Source organism: Gossypium arboreum, chromosome 9 (assembly GCF_025698485.1).
Source record: "Gossypium arboreum isolate Shixiya-1 chromosome 9, ASM2569848v2, whole genome shotgun sequence".
Taxonomy (NCBI): Eukaryota; Viridiplantae; Streptophyta; class Magnoliopsida; order Malvales; family Malvaceae; genus Gossypium; species Gossypium arboreum.
This window is the reverse complement of record NC_069078.1, coordinates 86,203,403-86,224,493: the sequence shown is the minus strand read 5'-3', so window position 1 is coordinate 86,224,493 and position 21,091 is coordinate 86,203,403. Positions and strand designations below refer to the sequence as shown.

The 21,091-nt window shown below is 32.5% G+C and overlaps 4 protein-coding genes and 1 non-coding gene across 8 annotated transcripts; 2 read left to right on the top strand and 3 right to left on the bottom strand.

Moving 5' to 3' along the window:
• Positions 1 to 1,340: 1,340 nt before the first annotated feature.
• LOC108454422 (COP1-interactive protein 1) lies at positions 1,341 to 5,513 on the bottom strand. 2 transcript variants are annotated; one of them, XM_017752878.2, is made up of 12 exons: positions 5,198 to 5,513; positions 4,835 to 4,897; positions 4,642 to 4,704; positions 4,418 to 4,480; positions 3,999 to 4,061; positions 3,736 to 3,798; positions 3,559 to 3,621; positions 3,321 to 3,383; positions 2,923 to 2,982; positions 2,566 to 2,706; positions 2,136 to 2,231; positions 1,341 to 2,033 (listed from the first exon to the last, which is right to left on the bottom strand). In XM_017752878.2, the coding sequence occupies exons 1-12, from the start codon at positions 5,360 to 5,362 to the stop codon at positions 1,626 to 1,628; spliced, it is 1,311 nt and encodes a 436-aa protein (XP_017608367.1). In that variant the 5' UTR covers positions 5,363 to 5,513; the 3' UTR covers positions 1,341 to 1,625. The 2 variants fall into 2 exon arrangements, with proteins under 2 accessions (XP_017608367.1, XP_017608368.1); XM_017752879.2 differs by having other exon boundaries at positions 5,178 to 5,312.
• Positions 5,514 to 7,362: 1,849 nt separating this feature from the next.
• Positions 7,363 to 10,080, top strand: LOC108457467 (ubiquitin-conjugating enzyme E2-17 kDa-like). Of its 2 annotated transcripts, none has more exons than XM_017756547.2 (5): positions 7,363 to 7,541; positions 7,625 to 7,735; positions 9,061 to 9,188; positions 9,283 to 9,387; positions 9,704 to 10,080. In XM_017756547.2, the coding sequence occupies exons 2-5, from the start codon at positions 7,666 to 7,668 to the stop codon at positions 9,845 to 9,847; spliced, it is 447 nt and encodes a 148-aa protein (XP_017612036.1). In that variant the 5' UTR covers positions 7,363 to 7,541; positions 7,625 to 7,665; the 3' UTR covers positions 9,848 to 10,080. The 2 variants fall into 2 exon arrangements, with proteins under 2 accessions (XP_017612036.1, XP_017612035.1); XM_017756546.2 differs by having other exon boundaries at positions 7,364 to 7,541; positions 7,637 to 7,735.
• A 1,002-nt stretch (positions 10,081 to 11,082) lies between these two features.
• LOC108454737 (thioredoxin H-type) lies at positions 11,083 to 13,958 on the top strand. 2 transcript variants are annotated; one of them, XM_017753288.2, is made up of 5 exons: positions 11,083 to 11,246; positions 11,809 to 11,876; positions 12,829 to 12,945; positions 13,184 to 13,306; positions 13,530 to 13,958. In XM_017753288.2, exons 2-5 carry the CDS (start codon positions 11,856 to 11,858, stop codon positions 13,668 to 13,670), a joined length of 402 nt encoding a protein of 133 aa, XP_017608777.1. In that variant the 5' UTR covers positions 11,083 to 11,246; positions 11,809 to 11,855; the 3' UTR covers positions 13,671 to 13,958. The 2 variants fall into 2 exon arrangements, with proteins under 2 accessions (XP_017608777.1, XP_052874667.1); XM_053018707.1 differs by lacking the exon at positions 11,083 to 11,246 and adding an exon at positions 11,511 to 11,529.
• Positions 13,959 to 15,291: 1,333 nt separating this feature from the next.
• On the bottom strand, positions 15,292 to 18,710 carry LOC108456875 (receptor-like protein kinase FERONIA). Its single transcript, XM_017755606.2, has one exon. It carries the CDS (start codon positions 18,219 to 18,221, stop codon positions 15,534 to 15,536), a length of 2,688 nt encoding a protein of 895 aa, XP_017611095.1. The 5' UTR covers positions 18,222 to 18,710; the 3' UTR covers positions 15,292 to 15,533.
• A 2,283-nt stretch (positions 18,711 to 20,993) lies between these two features.
• TRNAI-AAU (transfer RNA isoleucine (anticodon AAU)) lies at positions 20,994 to 21,067 on the bottom strand. The gene has a single exon. It is a non-coding gene; the product is annotated as a tRNA-Ile (tRNA).
• Between the last annotated feature and the right edge of the window lie 24 nt (positions 21,068 to 21,091).

Genomic DNA, 21,091 nt, shown 5'->3' with positions numbered 1-21,091 from the left:
GTTATATTGTTATTGGATGGGGAGAAACTTTTATACTATTATAAAAGGCATAAAAATTTAAAGTAATTTTACAAATTTTTAACAATTAATGGACATTTGGTTCGTCTCGTAATGTTATATTTCCAAATGAGATTACGGTGTTTGGATTTTAACATTCCGAACATATCGTAATCTCACATTACAATCATCTGTAATATAAGGTCTCATATTCTGAGCCTGACAGATCCGAGTTTAAGGAGTAGAGCGGTAAAATTTTCTGATTGGCATAGAGTAATCCACCATATTAAGTCTTCCGGCATAATGTTAAAATTTAGACTAATTTGTCCTTTGTTTTTATTGTTCTAATCAATTTAGACATTTTTCTTCAATAAAATTTAAGACTAATTATATAAAAAAATCTTAATAGTGAACCAATAGATGTCTTACATCACAATTATAATCATTATATTTTATTTAATAATTTTTATTAATATATTATTTATGGTTATAACTATAATTATAGTTGGTATTGCAATCATTTTCATAAATTATTATAATTATGATTTATAAATTTATTTCAACATAATATATTTATTTATTAATATATAAATTATGATAAAAGTAAGAATTGTAATAGTTTATTATATTTTTATAGAAATTTAAAAGTATATAAGAAACTAAACTTGTTAAAAGAATCATAACAAGGACAATTGAGTAAAATATGTTGTTAGGTAATTTTACATTCGGTCAACCAAAACCTAAATATTATATTTCAGCTAAATCAATAAAAAAATGTAATTTCACATTCTACCCGTAATTATATTATAAGATGTAATTTAAGATTCGACGAACCAAACTCCTCCTAAGAGTGTTGAATATGAAGCCAACAATCTCTTGACTCAATCACAAAAATATTATGTTATAGGCATGAGAGTTTGAGTTGGATCTCATTCTTCTCCAATTATAAGGAAAAAAAAAGTTAGAATATTTAAAAGTGGATTGTCAATAATGGTATCTAACTTAACAAGAAGATTTGCCAATACCTACTCCACTAATTAAGGAAAAGGAAAATTTGTTACTTAAGCTTACCAATCAAGCAACTCCTTTGGACAGTCAGGCAATTCCTTATCCTATGGAATAGACTCCCACATTCTCAACTCTCTTTTCTCTTGAGCCTTTACTTGAGTTTGGAAGTATGTTTTAGAATATAAAATTTAATTTAATCTTTGAATTTAATATTAATAAACTTAAAACACATAAAAATGGTCACTAAAGTAATATCATTCAAGATATTGAATTTTGGAGAGATCCAAACATGAATTATTATAACTAAAAAGGATAAATTCTAAAATCATACATGCTTGTAATCTAATACAAAAACTTTGAATTAATGCAATTGTATACATGAAAAATTAAGATAGGAATAGGATGATAGCTTTCCCCATAACATATCCGAAACATAAACAAAAAACAGTATTTTTTCCCCTCAGCAGATAACATTCATCACTTATCAGTAAACAATGAAGACGGTCAATTTGACCATTTTGAATCTCTAGTTCAAAAGTGTATACCATGTATAATTCCAAATCATATTGATCATCCATAGTGAATGGAAAAAAAATGCATCTAAGCTATGAGTCAGAACTTCAAGTGTTGTTAACAAGGTCAGCACCACTAACATATCTAGCAAAAAATGATATTAACCGGAATGGAGCACCGATAAGGGGAGCATCGGTGAGGGGCACCGCATTTTCTTCAGTTCCAGTGCCCTGGAACTCCAAATCCCTTACATCGGTATCATCCAGAGGGATTTGTACAATTTCCCCCGAGTCCTCAGATTCTACATTGTGTGGAAGAGGGGCAGCAGGTTGCCCATCCACATTCTCACCTTCAATTTTGCCGTTCGTAATTGGAGAAGCCACAAGAGAATCCAACTTAGGAACAAGTATAGAGCCATTCTCAAGGGATTGAGGCACAGAATTAGTCGTTTCAATGACCTTGGAATGTTCTGCTGCCTTACTTTGTTGCTCAAGCATGGCATACAACACATTCACCTGCCACAGAGTTGGGCAAATTCACATGTATATTATATTGGCCCTAAAAGGAAAACTAGTAGCAAAAATTAAATTATAGTAGTGTTGCAGGCTAAAAGGCACCTTCTCAACAAGCTCAGCGTTCTCCATCATCAGTTTGTCGACAAACACATTTGCTGCTTCAATCTGAGATTTCAGGTCCTCATTGCCAGAAGCTTGCTACATTAGAGAAAACTAGTCAGATACATTGTTCTCTTCCTATATTTCTTCAGAGACATAAACAGTGTAAGTTATAACCTTTAATTGCTAAGTAGATCACAAGTAATTAACTGCTCAAGGATTTGCATATTTCTGAATAACTTCAATATGTGAAAATTAAAACCAACTTTTACAGAGGAAACATTGCACGACAGCAAACAAAATCGAGCCAAACCCAAATATATCTTGTGAATTCTCATATATGGCGAAACTAGCAAAATTTCATTCAACTAGAAACAGAATAGCCAAGACACTAGAGAAAAGGGGAGCAAAAATGAAGTTAAAGGAAGCGAACCTTTTCAACGTCTTCTGATTGGGAATTGGAGGTACTGTTCCTCTCAAGGTTTTGAATATGTAACTGCATGCTAGATATATTTTCATTAAGCTGCTGATTTTCTTGCAAAAGCTTGTTCCTGGATTCCTCCAACTCAACCACCTGCCAAGCTTTGTTTTAATTTTCCACATTAGAAAAAAAGAGTTGCACTGAAAAATGGTTTTGACTTTTCTGCAGCCCATAGTCGTTGATACTAACAATTGAGAATAAACTTATTGTCAAGCAAATATCGGATTGATTGATCACACCACAGAGTCTAATAACCAGCTGAAAAGAAAAAAACAGAAGCAACTAAAGTACAAGGGTGAAGATACTGACCTGCATTTTTAGTCTTGTAATATCACGATTAAGGCTAGAAATTGCTTCTTTCGTGGAACTCTATAAGCAGTAAACATTTAAATTAGAAGAATAAAAACTGATGCTATTATGTTTTTAATGATTCAGATATATATACAGAAGATGAAAATGAATGGACTTTTGTTGTAAATAAAAGACCCTAGAAAAAGATTCAAAAAGGAAATTCTGCTATAAAAAGTCTGATACGGTCCATAATTCATTTCAATCTCACATTCTTACACCTGAAATTTCATCATTCCCCAGGAAAAACCATTAATGCAGATCACACTAAGGCAAGATCCCAGGCTCTTACTTCCAACGATCACCATCGTCCAGTAAAATGCATTATTGACAAATATAATAAGAGCAAATTTGACTACCTGTGTCATAATCCAAGACTCTTTCTCTTTCTCTAGCTGTCTAACATTTTCTTCCAAGGTTGCCTGCACATATTATCCAACTTTTTTTATTTAAGATTCCAAATCACAAAGTTGCATGAATGACTACATGGTTAGGCAAGCAACGGAAAGGCATATACCCATAAAGGATGCAAAACTAAAAACACAGGCATAAAGCAACTAATCATGACAGCCAAAAAACTAATATGAGAAAATTTACCCCTTTCAGATGCAGACCAGCTTTTTCATCACGCAACTGACTGATTTTCTCTTCCAAGCTGGCCTGCAGATTGCATGACATCACAAAATATCCAAAAATCCTTCAAACAACAATGCTAAAGATACAAATACAAGGATAGCTGTCATCCTTATGCAATGATCTATGAACCTAAATTACCTTTTCTTGAAACCAGAATTCTTTTTCGTTCTGTAATCCTACAATATTGATCCCTAAACCAGCCTGTAAATCATCTTGTTAAGTATAGCAGTTACCAAGAGAGAAGGGAAACAAGAACAACAGAAATAAGAACATTTACAGAAAAATCAAGAAATTGTTAGTCATGCATTCTACCCGAAACCATGTGCATGAGAATACATATTAACTTCAGAATGTTCTATATAGTACCAAAAAAGAAAAGGGAGTAAATTTCAGTATGTTACCACTTTCTGCACATGTGATTCTCTTTCATATTGCAATTGTTGGATTGTCGCCTCAAAAGAAGCCTGCAAGAAGATAGAGGGTTACTTTGTGCTTCAACAAAGAAAAGTTTAAACTACAGCAGTTTTTCTTTTCTTTTTCTGTATGAAGACCAGCAGTTAGAAAAAGGTAAAGCTATCCTTCATGTATGAAAAGTTCGCATAATTTTAACAGCTAAAACCTGCATACATTCGCAACAAAGAGAGTCGCTCATGCTTCATGGGGAAAAAAATCACAACAAATGTCATAACATGACCAGACTAGACAACAGTTCTCTTTTACACATAGTTACACGCATATACACCCACATATTATATATATGAGTGCAATTTCAGGAAACAGGTTTCAGTTGACACTCACGATTAGATTCGTAACAAGTTACCTCTTTCTTTAGGAGGGAATCAAACTCATTTCTTAACCGATTGATTGTCTCTTCTAACAAAGCCTGTATAACGCAAATGCTTAAGCAAGAAAAATAAATACAAAAAGAAAAGAAAAGAGAGGGACTTCATAACAGAAATAAAATATAGAAGAAAAAAGAACCGCATTTTCTTGTTTAAACAAATAACAAGATAGACTGCTTATTTCTTCCGTAATAAAATTAACCTTTTTCTGTAGGTGTGATTCATTTTCATGTTGTAAGTGTTGAATTCTCTCTTGCAAAGTAGCCTGTAGAAATGTGACAAGTTAGGCTGTGTTATTGATAACAATCGAAATGAAGGCAAAGAAACAAATTAAAACATGCGGGTAACAAGAATAGGTGCTTGTCTATTACCACAAATACATAACTCAATGTTACCTCTTTCTGTACATGTAACTCATTCTCCTTTTGTAGTTCTTTAATCATCTCTTCCGCAGAGCTCTGTAAGAAGAAAACAACATACTACTGACTCAACAACAATATATGGTCAATATATTACAACATTACAACTCCTGAAGATGAAGAAGCTTATGTTATGGAAATCGTTATTCTTAGCAAATTTCAAACGAGAGTATATGCATAGCAAATTATCAATCTCAAATTTGAATATGAACCGATTGCAATACAAATGAAATTTGGATTATCATTTTTCGTTCCGTAATTTAAAAAAAAAATAAAGGAAAAATGAATTGCGGATAATAATCAAAGGCAAAGCATTAACTAAGATTAGGATTCACTAACGGGAAGAGCGCCATTAGGTTGATGAGTATCCAGATCCAGAGCATTTCCACTGCTTTGGCCATTGCTAACGTTATTATTCTGAATCTGTTCTACGTCTTCTTCGGTGGCTTTGCCCTGCTTGTTTTTCTTCTTCTTGTTCCTCTTCTTCTTCTTCTCCTCCTCCATTTCCCCCTTTTAGACTCGATCCAATGAAGAAAACTTTTTAACTTTTTTGAGGGAAAATAAAAATTATTACCAAGGATGATGGAATTCGATTGGGGATATTTCTTTTTTGTCTTCACTCGTTTAGGGATTTCAATCGCGCTTCCCCTCTTTTAATTAGGAATACAAAAAATAATATTATATTTATATTTTGGTTTAAATTTGCCAAAAGTCCCTGTATTCTTACCAAATCTAAAATCTAATTCTTATATTTTATTTTTAAATATTTAGTCCTGTAATGATTAAATAACCTTGTTTAAGCGGATAGCAGACACCATCTAAATTCTTTTCCCATTAATCAGTCAAAATTGACCATTATAAATACGCTTAACCCAAAAAATCCCCTTTAAATTATACTCCTTTTTCCATTTCGATACTTAAATTTTATTTTGTCAAAATTAATATTTAAATTAAAAATTTTCTATGTTAGTACCGGTCAACCATTAGTCAACTATGATCAATGATGATGTGACCTAAACACAAAGTAAATGACAAAAAATGTAAGTATAGAAATAAACAATTATATTAATTCAATATAAAAATAAATGTAAGTATTTATTTGTTTAAATGTGTATAATTGAATCAAAATTAAAATTTCATATGTATATATAAACCGTAATTTAAGTTTTATATGTATAATTATAATAAATTAAAATTTATATATCAATTTGTATATTGGACCAAAATTCATGCAATTTAATAGTTATCCTTTTTAAATTAATATATGTGAAAAAATGTGAATATACTTGAGATATCCTCTATTATAGCGACTTGATCAAAGTAATCCCTCTACTATTAAATTAATAAATTTAGTCATTGTACTATTACAAAAGATCAAAAGACCAAATTGAAATACAATGAACATTTATTGTATAAAAATATCATTTACTATTTCACAAAGTTAATATTTTTAAAATTTTTATGATTTTGTAAAGAAAATATTTTGTTTAAAATTGAATTGTAATTAAGAAATAAATTTCAAGATATTTTTTATATATTTAATATTTACTTTGTTATAATTTAAACTTATTTAATTCTTTTTAATAATATAGACACTAAATTAATATATTTAATAATAGAGAAATTAATTTAATTTTAGCTCATACAATACAACAACCTTCTAAATACTTTAACCAAAAAATAAGTCAACTAAAGAAAGTGGAGACCTATGCATATCAAGATGAATATTTAGTCAGAGAAATAATAAAATTTCATTAAAACCCGATTTTTTAACCTTTAGCCTTTTTATTTTTTTTGTTGCAAAAAATCCCTTTATTATATTTATTTATTGGGTAAATTATTAAAATATCCAATTTTATTTAGTTCAAGTTACATTTTAGTTATTTATGTTTGAAATGTTACGTTTTAATCACTTACGTTATCGCATTGTAGTATTTTAATCACTGAGCCGTTATTTTCTTTTGACGGTGTAATAGTAAATTGACGTGACATATCATCATTTTAAACAAAAAATTTAGGTTAATTTATGCAATTGGTTTTCATATTTTTTTCATTTTGAGTAATTTAATTTTTTTCTCTTACGTTCTTTAACTTTCTTTTTTTTCTTTATTTTCCATTCTTTCCTGCTTCATCCTTTGTTTCCTTCATTTTTAACGTAAATTTTCTATGTTTTCTATTTCTTTAATTTTTTCGAGTGAAGTAAGCTTGTTGACTAATTTTAACAGATGAAAAACATATAAAAAGTATGTTAAAATAAATGAAAGAGTGAGAAAAATAGAGGAAAAAGAAGAGAATAAAAAAGTTAAAAATATAAAATAAAAAATAAATTACTCAAAATAAAAAATATAAAAGTTAACCTAAAATTTTTATTTGAAATAATATATCATATTAACATATCGTTACACAGTTAATGATAATAAAAGGTTCAATTACTTAAATATAATCTGAAACAAATAAAATAAATATTTTAATAGTTTACCATTATTTATTTTATAAAAATACTCCTGTCCAAATAAAAGGGTTAAGTACAAACTTTAAAGCGTTACTTTGAGTTTCGAGCTTTGAAGTGCAGAATCAAGGGATTGTGGGTGGAGAAGAAGCGGTGACGGATCTAACTTGGAACTCCGTTTTCTCTTCTTACCGCTATTTCCGACCTATCTCTAACCCCCTCAATTTCTCTCAGGTATTTTTATTTTAATTACATCTCCTTCCCTATCTTCGAGCTTTCTCTTCGCTCTCAATTCCATATGTTTTTTTCCCCTTGAGGCTCCAATCCAGGTAGATATTCCTTGTGTTCAAGCGTCTTCATGGCTTCAAAGCGGATTTTGAAAGAACTTAAGGATTTGCAGAAGGATCCACCAACTTCCTGTAGTGCAGGTACCCATTCTCAATTTTTATATTTAATTCTTAATTTTAAGCTCTTTTAGTAATAATTTCATCGATCCCTTATTTTTCTCTTGTTTGGGTATCTTGCAATGCTCAGATTTATGTGCTGTGTTATGGGTTACCAGACTTCCTTTACTATCCCCCCCCCCAAAATTGCGTCGTTAGTTTTAGCGTATGAATGAATTGATTAAATTCCAAGTATATGCGTTTTTTTGGTAAGGTGAGTAGAGGTTACAACATACTACCAAAACCGTAGAGAGATGTTAGAGAGCAGACTAAGTGCGGTGGCAGGTGGTGGTGATGGATGCAATGATGAGAATTAGGTGGTTTAGATCCATCACCACTGCACTTATTTTCTTGAGTCTGTTCCGATCTTCCTCTCCGCCATCTCCAAGACTCCAACATCTCTTTTTTGCTAGATTATAACGTCTCCTTACCTTACCAAAAGAACCCCATACAAATTGTATTTTGCTTTTATATTTATGTATTTGCATACACAAGTTTCCTTTCATCTCTTCTGGCTGCTTATCTCTGAAGTATTTTTTTAAAGAATGCATGGGGTGTCTGTCTCTATTCACTTCTTCACTGGCACAATTGTAATGCAATTGGGAAGCTTTTGTGCTGTTCTCATATTAGAATCACTTGATCAAAATCAGACCATGATGAGTTTCTTTTAATCTGGTTAGAAAATAGAGCTTGTGCTGATTGTTGGTCAAATTATGGTTACCATCCTTAGTCCTATACTTGGTTTGAGCATATAGTTCTTGTAGTTTAATTTTTTCCTTTTTACTATTATTAATGTTATGTCTTAGTCCAAATCACTAATGCCGTTAAAAAATTCCATCAAACAACTAGGTGAAAATTTTAAAAAGAAGTCCAAATCATTAGGTTCAGCTGGAAATTTTTTTAAATGGCAAACTTTTTAAAGGTGTTAGTGATTTGAACTAAAGAATAACATTAATAACAGTAGGAGGACCAAATTATGCCCAATTACAGGGACTAAGTTTCTAAATTCAGTACAGTATAAGGATGAAAACCATAAAATTGACTGTTGATTCTTGGGTATAATTTAGTCGTATTTAAGCCTTAAACCTCTCTAAGGTTGGACTTGCTTGGGGAGTTGGAGGAATATGATTCATTTGCATTTTCGCTAGTTATTGTCTATGCATAGACTTGTGAATCTTACCCGTATAAGTTTATGAGAATGCATTCTTTCTTTTCCTTTAATTAACGGAAGGATAAATGTTAATGGTCATGTGCATCAGTGAATATCATTTAGTGGTAACCTTTGAGTGCTTTGCATTGTTTTGTGATAGGTCCTGTAGCGGAAGACATGTTTCATTGGCAAGCAACAATTATGGGCCCCTCCGATAGCCCTTTTGCAGGAGGTGTGTTTTTGGTTAATATTCATTTTCCTCCGGATTATCCATTCAAGCCTCCTAAGGTAATATATTGCACCCCTTTGTGATATGTGTGAAAAAGGCTGTTTTTAGTTATGATATACTCTTTTAATGGATAATGCTGATTTTGTTGTTTAGGTTGCATTTAGGACCAAGGTCTTCCATCCAAACATCAACAGCAATGGGAGCATTTGTCTTGATATCCTAAAAGAACAGTGGAGCCCTGCACTGACCATTTCCAAGGTTTGACCATAAGCCAGTTAATATTATGGTAATTCTATTACATTATAGTGTCCAAAATCTCTGTTTTGGCTGGCTATGGCTTGCTTTTCTTCCATGCATGGCCACAGCATTTTCTTAAATGGCACTGTTAAACAGTTTTGTTCTTCAATGCGTAAAATGAGGCTTATACCACTTTCAATGACAAACAATTCTGTTAGTACTACTATTCGTTTCTATTGCTGCTTATTGGAATTTTAAGTCGATTTAAACAAAAATCAATAGATTTCGACTCAAAATAGGTATGCATTGTAGAATAACTAACTTGAGTGGTGATCAGGTTCTGCTTTCTATTTGCTCGTTGTTGACGGATCCAAACCCTGATGATCCGCTTGTTCCAGAGATTGCTCACATGTACAAGACTGATCGGGCCAAGTACGAAGCTACTGCCCGCAGCTGGACCCAGAAGTATGCAATGGGTTGATGATGATGATGGTGGTGGTTAGTGTGTAATATACCTATGGGTTTTGTATGTCGTCAAATGTTTTACCTTTAGCAGGCATGTTTTCTTGAAGGGAACTTGTCATTGTGTTTTCATACTTTGGATCAGTGTTGAAATATTGTCTTCGGTCCACTCTACTCCTAAAGTGCGTACTGAATGGTCTGACTATTGTTATAAGAGATATATGCCACCGTTCCTTTGCTTCTTTTATGAAAGCATTTCGTCTCGAATTGATTTTAAAATTAGGAGTATGTGGGCTTGAGTGGGAGTCTTTTATGGATAATATTAGACTTGATTAGAAAAAGAAAATGGACAAATATACAAGAAGGGACAACGGCATGCTTGAAAAACCGAACCGGTGGATTTTGAGTCAACCGTTGAATTAAGCGGTTCAATTATTTTAAAATATTTGAAAACAAATTTTAAGGATGGTTAAGGAAAAAATTATGTTAGAAAAATTAAAGAATGAAAACGAATCAAAATAAAATGAAAATGTTTAAATTTTCAATACAAAATTTAAAATTAATTAAAACAAAGAATCTGTTTCTATTGGGTTTCCTTTAAGGTTTTTGATTGATAATTTCTTTTAATTTTTCGATTTAATTCAAGTATCGAATTAATCGATTCTGGATTAATGCAACCTTTGACCTCTCTAGCGATCTCTTGGACATCCTTTTTGACTGTTAATTGAGAAGAAAAAAAAACGTGTCACAGAACATGAAAAATGAGACATGAGAAGGATTATAACAACAATACAGAAGGAATCAACTACAGGTTAAAATACCATAGCAGTCCCCATGCTGTATCTCAGATTGTATTTTAGTCCCTCTAATTGAAAACTAAGCAAGATATTTCCTCCCGTTACTTATTGCTGATAAGTTGGTGATTTAACATTTTAAATACTGATGTAGATTAAATGAAATGAAAAATGAAAGATGAGATGAATTTTTAATTATTATTATTGTTGTTAATTAACAGAAAAATAAATCTTCAAATAAAAAAAAAATTCCTTCAAAACACTAACCAAATTACCCCCCCCAATTTTCATAACTAACAGGTTGTTTTGCTGATTTTTCAAGTAAAATGGCTAAAATGAAATTCGGATATAGTACAGGGACTATTATAATATTTTTACCCTATAAAGCAGAATATGTATAAAAAACAAAGTTCGGTGGGGGCATATAAGTAATTTGGACACGACCCTATCCGTGTTCCCACCTCCCAGTCCAACCTTCCCTTTTTGATGGGGTTTAAATTTTGCTTATATTCTTATCTTATTTCACAAATTTCTAGAAAATTGTTGAAAAAAAAAATTTAACCCAAATCTTTGATCTTTCTGCTTGCAATTAGGATCAAGCGCTTCAGTTTTATATTTTTTATCGTAAGTTAAACTAACTGCTTATTTTTTTGTTCTTCCTTAATATGCTTTTTCTCCCAATTTGTTTTCATTGACTTCACGGTTGAAATGGAAAAAAGAATTGGTTTTTGGTTTAAAGAATTAAGCTTAAGGATTTTGAGGAGTTAAGTACCAAAAATATCTGCCATGTCAGAGCTATATTGGAATCGTTGACTATTTGCTCAACTGAATTTCATTTATGGAGATTTTGTTTTTGCTTTATGACACTGATTTCATAGAGAAAAAAGCAGCATGTGTTGATTTTTGGGTATTCATCAATTTTCTGAGCTTGGAAGCTATTATTAACTTTCTAAATCTAGAGCTGAACTTTAAGTTGTTTCTTGTTCTTGAAAGCTGATAAACTGTAAATGCTAATGAGTTGTTAATATTGAAATCCCCAGCATTTCCTATCATATTACGATTAATTATTGTTGGTGATGACTTTTTGTTATGAGGGTTACTGTAAATGAATTGATAGTTAAGTTGCTTTTTTCTGCCATGGGCTTAGTTTATAATTTCTGGACTTTTGATATTCTCCCATTTTCAGGGTGCTGGTTCATTGCTGCAACAGGCATTTTTGGCAGTTTAAAAAATATGGGACTATGCTTTTCTAAGGTAAGCATTTAAGTTCCCATGTGCTAGCTTTTAGGTGGTTAATTTTAAACATGTTCATAGGGTCGGTAATCAACCGGTTCACCACCTTTGCTGAGTTTGCTATATTAGGATGTAGTACTAAGTTTGCTAAGTTTTCTAAGGTAAGCATTTAAGCCTCCTACTTGTATTGGTTAGTGGCTTTGTATGGATAATTTTGATTAAAGAGTGACCTCTACGGGTGCAATCTTTTTCTGCTCTTTGCTTTGAAGGGTGATTTTTTTTGTTATTGTTCCTTTTCTTGGCTTTAGTTTTTAATATTTTCTCTTTAGTACTTGAACTACCACAAGGACAAGGTATATATTCTTTAATCATTTTAGTTATGAATGTTGTAACATATCTAATCAGATAATTTTTCTGGCCATAAGCTAATGGCTCTTTAATTAAAGAAACTACGAAAATCTGAAAGATTTTAAAATTGAAGTTTGCTGATATTTTACTTCTATTATTGGATGTGTGAGTCGGTTTTGAGGTAAAGGCTCAGTGAAGAGTACACGTTTTCATGTAACAAGGGGATTTTGTTCCTTCTTATGTTATGGTGTTTGTTGCAACCTCTTCATGATAATAATGGACCATAAATTGATTTTTTTGATATTGTTTTTTTTTTTTCAGTTGTTTAATGTATGAATATATCTTGTACTTTTTAGGGAACTGGCTTTCTAACTTCGTTCTTGGTGCACTATATATCTTTTACTTTTTAAATGCTACTGTCTTGCCATGGGGAATATGGTATGATGAGTCAAATGGTAGCGGTTTTGTTACCGACATGATATCTTAAATAACAAAGGTCATGGTTTAGTCTCTACTTACCTTTTCTGTTTCGACATTTATTGCACAATCTTTCATGGGTTTTTTTTCATTTCTGCCTTGTTAAAGTTTGTAGGAGTAGAATTTATGATGCCTGTGATACTTGTAGGGTAACCGAGCTGATTCCGACCAGCATGTTGAGTTTGTTGGTGGAAACGTGCAACCTGTTACTTCCAAAGAGGATTGGGATCAAAAGTTGTCTGAAGCAAAGAGAGATGGCAAGATTGTGAGTTTCTTTTAACTTTCTATTGTGCTCTTACACATGAAAAATTCTGTATGTAAGTATCTACATCTATGGTTGTGCGGCCATGAAAGTCTCCCTTAGAGAACTTATCAACAATAATTTAGTCTTTATGGACGGTTCTTTCATCCTTGTAATATGCAATATGTGTTTACTCGAAAATCTGTCATGTCTTTACGATTGCCTTTGATTTATCTCACATCTGAATCCCATGATTTATTAGGTAATTGCAAACTTCAGTGCAGCATGGTGTGGACCTTGTAGAATGCTCGCACCATTTTATTGCGAGCTCTCAGAGAAGCATCCTTCTCTGATGTTCTTGTTGGTAGATGTCGATGAACTAACTGTAAGTACAGAGACGTATAGTGTAACGTTTATATATGTTTGTGTATTATTGTTTAATTTATTTCGTGTGACAACTGAACATATAGAAAAAGAATCTAGGCATATATGAATGGTGGTCATACACTCAAAAGTGAATTAGGGTTATACGACGGAGAACATCAAATCAATGGGTCTCCCTATAAATAGAGCGGTGAAATGAAAATAGAAATGGATGTGTGATGCAGGAATTCAGCAGCTCGTGGGATATACAAGCGACCCCAACGTTCTTCTTTCTTAAAGACGGGCAGCAAATTGACAAGCTTGTTGGAGCAAACAAACCGGAGTTGCAGAAGAAGATTACTGCCGTTTTAGATTCTGTGAAGTGAAATTGTGATGGTTGCTGTTGTAATCAGTGAAGATTTTCTTCTTCTAATTTTTGATGTTATGAGCTTAAGCTGCTTGTTTATGTATATGCATATATGATATATCTGATATTTGTATATGTATAAGGTGTTTTTTTTTCTCCCTTTCTTTTGCAATGCCTTTTCTTGTCCTTGTAAGAATGAATTAATGGTTGATGTAACTCTGCTTATGGTTGCGTGACATTCATCCAAAATCCAAAAGTTGTTTTCATGCTTTTTTTATTTTTAATAAATCACAAAATTACTGATAAATTTTGATTCAATACACAGATGTGATCACTCATTAAGATCACTTATTAAGGCCACTAAACAATAGAGATGTTCATGAGGTGATTGAACTTAGGCATGATATTTGCCGAAGTTTAGTTTATTTCAAAATATGGATCTAAAATTGTACTTAAGTTCGTTCAAATTTTTTAAAAATATTTATATCAATTTTAATTTAATTTAATATTTAATAATTTTAAATATATATTTATTTGTTAAATTTTATATATTGTCATATTAATGTTTACACTAAAATAGTATATAATATAATCATAAATTTATTTTTATATATTATAAATTATATAATATATAAAAATAAAACAACATAAAATATTATAAATTTAAAAATAGCCAAGCAAAGTTGGACTCGGACCTTAAATATTCAAATCCGAGTTTAACCCATATTTTAAATGGGTCAAATTTTTATTCAATATTATTTTTAAGTTTAATATTTTTACCTAAATTTTTCCAAATTTTGAGTAAACTTTTAAACTTAAACGAATAGAAATAAGATGGTTGGATAAGGTTGTGCTAAAATAATAATAATCATAATTGAAATCGCAAGTTAAATTTAAAACTGTTACTTGAAAATTTGGGCTGGCATAAAAAAGAAATACTAAAATGATACTATATTATAGTAGCAGTGCAGACAGTTTCTAGTTTTATGAAAAAGAAGATTATATTATATTAAAATAAAATAATAAAGAAGAAAGTCCCAAGTTGGGTGCAATACAACAGAGGCCATTTATTTGGTTCAGCTCAGCTGTGACCCTTTTCCTTTTCCTTTTCCCATTGCTTTTTAGCGCGTTTAGTGCAGCAATTAGGAAACGCACACATCACCCATTTAACCACCCTTACCCTCCTTCACCGGATCCGTGTGGACCCTAACTTAAAACATCATAAAATTCCAAGCCCTATTCTTTATATTCACATTTATTTTATTTGAAGGAAATATCACTTTCAACCTTAATCTTTGCGTTTTATATATAAAATTATATAAGTTAGAAATGGCCGATTATACAGAACAAAAGTCATATATATACAACACACATACAGCTCTTTCACTCTTTCTATCAACATCCCATGTTCTACATCCCATGTTCTGCCAGCTAGCTAGCTGATACATATCCTAATATTCTTTCCCATTTAAAATATTTCAACTAATAAATCAATTTTTTTGTCATTAGTCATGTCATGGACCGTGCCTATTCCAATGAAACCTCAACAACAAGAACCCTACTCACATGGGGTCATATAATCTTGGCTTACCCTTTAGGCCATCTTTTTCAAGAATCAATAAAACAGGGGAGCAATGGAGTTTAAGGGAAACTTTGTTTTATGTATATGTTTAATGAAGACAATGATACGCAATCACATATTACAAAACACATCCAGTGAAAAGGGGTAATAAATGTACGCTATATTAGATAAAAAAAAATGAATACAAACAAAGTGAAACAAATTTTGATTCCAATGATGTCACAAAATAATAACAGCAAGCGTTATTGGCTTACTGGTTTTGATCTGTTGGCTACTCAGTTCTGGCCATTTGCCGTCGCTTTAACGCCCTTTAGGGTTCATTATCTGTGAGAAAATAGCACTGGGTGTTAACCCGTCGGAGTCTTCACTAGCGAGGCTGCGACCACCGATGCTCATGCTCATACTTGTACTCATCCCACTACTCCTTGAATCTGTTACAGTACCATCAAAACCAGGGGATACATCTTTCTTGCCTTTACAGGTTATGTCGTAGGTTCCTTCCTCGATATCTATTGCATCGATTCCCTTGCCACTCTCTTCTGCACTCTCTTGCAGCTGTAAAGCAAATTCCAAGTTCCACAGCACATCACCCATCGATGGCCTGTCGATACCCTGGTCGGCCACGCACTTCATTGCGGTCTCGGCAAACTTTTTGAAGCATTCTGGTGCTATCTTTCCTTTGAGATAAGGATCCATGATCTGATCAAGGATGCCTTTCTTGTGACAATGTGCAGCCCACTCAGCAAGGCTCACTTGCTCCTTTGGCAATGTAGGATTCAATGCTGGACGAGCACAAAGGATCTCGAACAAGACGACCCCGAATGAGTAAACATCGGACTTATCGGTTAGCTGTTGCCGCCTGAAATACTCGGGATCCAAATAACCAAAGCTACCCTTCACGACGGTGCTCACATGAGTATGATCCAATGTAGGGCCAGTTTTAGATAACCCGAAATCAGAAACTTTTGCTACCCACTTCTCATCTAACAGAATATTCGTTGTCTTCACATCTCGGTGAATAATAGTGTGTTTGGCACCCGTGTGGAGATAGTGCAAACCACGAGCCGCCCCAATGCATATTTCAAGCCTTTGCTTCCATGGAAGAGGAGGCTTTTGTGTTTTGTATAAATGTTCACGCAGAGTTCCGTAAGCCATATAGTCGTAAACTAGGATCATTTCACAGTTCTCCTCACAGTAACCGATTAACGAAACAAGGTGGCGGTGTCGGAGCTTGGAAAGCATTTCGATTTCAGTCTGGAACTCATGCACACCTTGCTCAGATAACGGGTTGCCCCGCTTGATCGCAACTTTAGTAGTCCCACCATCAATTTCACCTTTGTAAACTTTACCAAAGCCTCCCACCCCAAGGACTAAGGCCTCATCGAAGTTCTTCGTGGCAGCCTTGATCTCAGCAAACGAGAAGTGGCGACAAAGGTTCGAAGGCAAGGAAGAAGCATAACTCCCCGTGGTATTTGTCTTTGCTGAACCTGCAGAGTGTGAATTCCCATACAATGAAAGAGGAAGCCATCCCGAAGGGCCATCACTTGTGCTTGAATCCTTCCCCTGTCTTCGACGACGTGCAGCACCGACAACACAGAAACCGATTACAAGCAATAGGATGACCCCACCACTGACTCCCCCAGCGATGATAGCTGTCTGGTTCTTTGTACGACCTGAATGTGATGGCAAAGCCAATGACGGGTCCACTATATCCTGTTTCGGACCAGGGATCGGATTAGTCCCTGCAAGGTTGTTGCTCAAATCATTGATCTTGAATATCTCCACACCATTCAAGATTGCATCATAATATTGAGGCTTATCGGTCTCGTTTGGATGCAATGCAAGCCAAAGATCCTGCTGAGAATTGCTTCCTGGAACCACCACAACGTAATCCCTATACACAGGAACATCAACTTTTTCCGCCTCGGCAATCACATCAAACCCTAACTCAGCAGTTTGATTGTTGATGAAAATATTAAACACTCTCTGATTAATCTTAGTGATATTATCAGTAAACTCACAAAAATGTAACCTCACCAAGTAAGAAAACCCAGAATCAATACTGAATAACCAGGTTAAATTATAGTTATCGTTTATTGGAGCATTCGGTCCCATCGATCTAGCCGTGGTGTAAACACTTACAGGAGCAGTATATGTAGCCATGGTCCCATAATCAATGGTGACATTTGGATCAGCAGCTGCTGAAACACCAAAGGCTGCCCCAAAAAGGTATGGCTGATCATCGTACCAAGACCGGAAAAGACCCGTATCACCGGAAGGAGAGATATCGCTTCCACCGACGTTTAGCCTATAAACATTCTCGAGGGCTGTGGTGTTATCAATGGTGAACGGAGCTTGTTGACCCACAATTGGTACACCATCGGAGTTACTGTATAGATCAGGCATCGACAGTACTTCAATCCCATTCACAAAGGCGTAGGCGTTTGATGGGGTGGAAGAGGGACTAAACGTTAAGTTCAAATGGTCGCCGTCGACATTAATGGAGTATTCCTTGATAACGAAGGCATAGTTCAAAGCTTCACTCGTTTGAGCAGCACTGAAATTCTTGAGGAGAGTGTAGGAACCGGAAGTGACCGAGAACAGAGCGTTGGTTGCGTTTTGACCGTCGTAGGAATTAGCGTAGAAATACAACCGGACAAACTTCCGGCCGGATACAACCGGGAAACTGTAGGTGAAATTGGAGTGAAAAACACGGGCCGTCATGTATGGAACTTCGGGTACTGCCGGATCTTGCGAGGCGGCTGGGGAGGTGACGGATTTTTCAGTTCCGGTGAGGAACTTGGACCCGACATCCGGTGTCCATTTCCGATTATCGTTATCGGATAGGTCGGATTTTTCACCGCAATTTAAGAGAATTTTTTCGGTTGGGACATAGTCAGCAGCTAAAACGAGGTGAAAGAGAAGCAACAAGGAGGCGAAAACGGAAACAAGCTTGGGAAAGGATTGTGTAGCAACTGAGTTCTTCATGGACTCAGTACGAGATCCAGGGAAAGAAAAAAAAGATTCGATATTTAAGAACAAATAAAAAAAAACCCAAAGGAAACCCAGGATTTCTTAGCTAGAAAAGACCAAAGATTTGGGAGATTCAAAGCTAGCTGAAGAACAATAAAGAGAAAAACAAAAACAAAAGAGGGGCTTTGAAATAAATTTTACCTTTTTATGGATGCCTACAACAAGAGAAAAGAAGAGGAAAATGGAGACTACGGTTAGAGAGAGAGAGCTGAGGAAAGAAAGTAGGTTTTAGGCTGAAGAAGAAGAAGGTGAACCGCTCTTTCTAGTTCCTAGTTTTAGTTTAATATTTTGTATGAAATTGATTAATCGATTTAATTATTATTTATGTTCGTTAGTTGCATTATTCAGCTTTGAAAGGAAAAAAGAAAAGTAGTAGCTGCAAGCAGTAAGTAGGTATGAAAGAGTAAATTGTGTTTTATTGGGTGACTGGCTCACATGTTTCAAATTTTTTTTATATGTTTTTTTTTTTTGAGTTTTAATTTGTACTATTTTAATCAAATAAATATAATTTTGAATATAAAAAAAATTAAAGAAAATAAAAATCACCATCGTTATTATTCTAAGATTTTTCAAATCATGGTACAAAGAAGAAGAAGTGAAGACGGTATTAGGGCTTTTTTTGTCCTTTCCACATATTTCTCTATCACTACCAATTGATTTGACTTTAGATATTAGAATAATTTGATGATCAGATGACAGATAGATGAGATTGACGCGTTGCGTTGGTTAACGCGTTTCTTTTTTTCCTCACTAAAATACAAAAAAAAGTAGTGGATTGCATGAGCTTGGCTGGACTTTTTAATTTTGGGCCCCAATTCGAATATTGCATATGGGAAGGGTGGTCCACTTCCAGGTGAAAAGCTCTACTTGCACCCTGGAATTATCATATCACCATGGGGGTTCAATCCCTCATTTGCTTCATAATTAAATTCATTTTTCACTAATTGAATTTAATTAATTTTTAACCAATCAAAATTTTCAAAATGTTAGTGTTCTTTTTTTTAGTTTAAAACATGACAAAATAATAAATAATACAATGACAATATTAAATTAAAAACATAATATATTCTTTTCATTGTTATATTTTAATTAAATTTAAAAAAATGATTCGGCCATTCTCTCACATTTTATTGGATCCATTCGATTAATATATATTGCAATTATATATAATATTTAAATTATTAATTTCAGTTAATTAGATTTTAATCCAACTATATACACATCCTTCGTATCATTGCATTTACATTAGAAATGTGTTTGGTTTGAATTTAAATTTAATTTATGTATGATATTAACTTATGATCAAATCTATTATATGTAAATTAAGGTGTGTATTTAAAAGTTTGTTTTTTAATTTATTTTCTATCAGGAAAAAGTTAGGATATAGAAATAGAATAAAACAATATTTATGGACATGTAATCATAATGTGCAGGGTGTTCTAATTTCGATTAATACCAAATTAACCGATTGAACTGATCTAATTCGGTTAATAAATCGGTTAATTGATCTAATTTAGTCTGTGATTTGAAATTGAGTAATTAACTAAATTAACCAAACTTATAATTAACAATACAAATTATATGTAATTTTAATTGAATAATTCATCAAATGAACATCATCAATTTATTTTTTAATATATTTTTACTTGTTTCAACCAAAAAATAAAAAAACATATAAATTTATATTTGATTAAATTTTATTTTGAAAAAATTTAACTCAGTTAACAATTAAATGATTAAAATATTTAATTATTCCAATTAATATTAGTTCAATTCGATTAACATTTGAAAGGTTTTTTTATATATATTTACTTTTGAAGCATAAAATCTATAAATCAAGTTTTATAAAATTCCGCAGGTTAAAGGGTTCTCAAAAAAGAAAAAGAGTTGTTACGTGTCATTATTCTGTTTTGCCAAATGTCATATGTGGAATTATGCCAATTGACGCAATCCAAACCTAACTATATATTAGATTATTTAAAGAAATGGGTAAAAATTGATGATTAATCAAAGCCGAAATTTGTATTTGAGAATATTTATTTTTTCATCATCCATGGTCTAAGTCGACTACATCTTTTAATTTTAAAACATTAAATATAATATGAATATTAAAATGTATAAAAATCTTAATTATGATTATAAAATACAACATAAATCATATTTAACCAATCAAAATTTTTATCCCAACTGCAACCATATCATCAAATAATTTTTATCTCTAGTTAATATAAAATAACATTATTCAAAATAATAATTAAAATATATAATAAAAATACTAATTATTTTAATAATTTAAATACACTGCTAATAAAAATTTCTTAAACCAAAGTATTTGTAACAATAAATTGATATATTATAAAATAAATTTCATGTTATTTTGACTTTTCCTTTCCTTTTTCTTAATAGTTAATAAATTAACATGATAATTTGTAGATATAATACATTATTCAATTATATAAATATATTTTTATACATAAAATATTAAGTTACCTATTACATAAATAATTAAAATTTATTATTTAAAAGTAAAATAATTTTTTTATTTTTCGGTTTGTGGAAACTGAACAATTTTAGATATAAAGAATTTAGTATAAAATTAAAATTTTTATTATATGAATTCATTTAACAAAAGTAAATCATATTTCTTATTTATAAGTACATTGAAAAATTAAAACGTAAGTTGCCCATGCAAGTCGGAGGTATTGCATTCAAAAAATAAAACGTAAATGGCCCATGCAGGTTTCGAACCTGCGACCTTCGCGTTATTAGCACGACGCTCTAACCAACTGAGCTAATAGGCCGGTTGCTAAAGTTTTGTTCAAAAA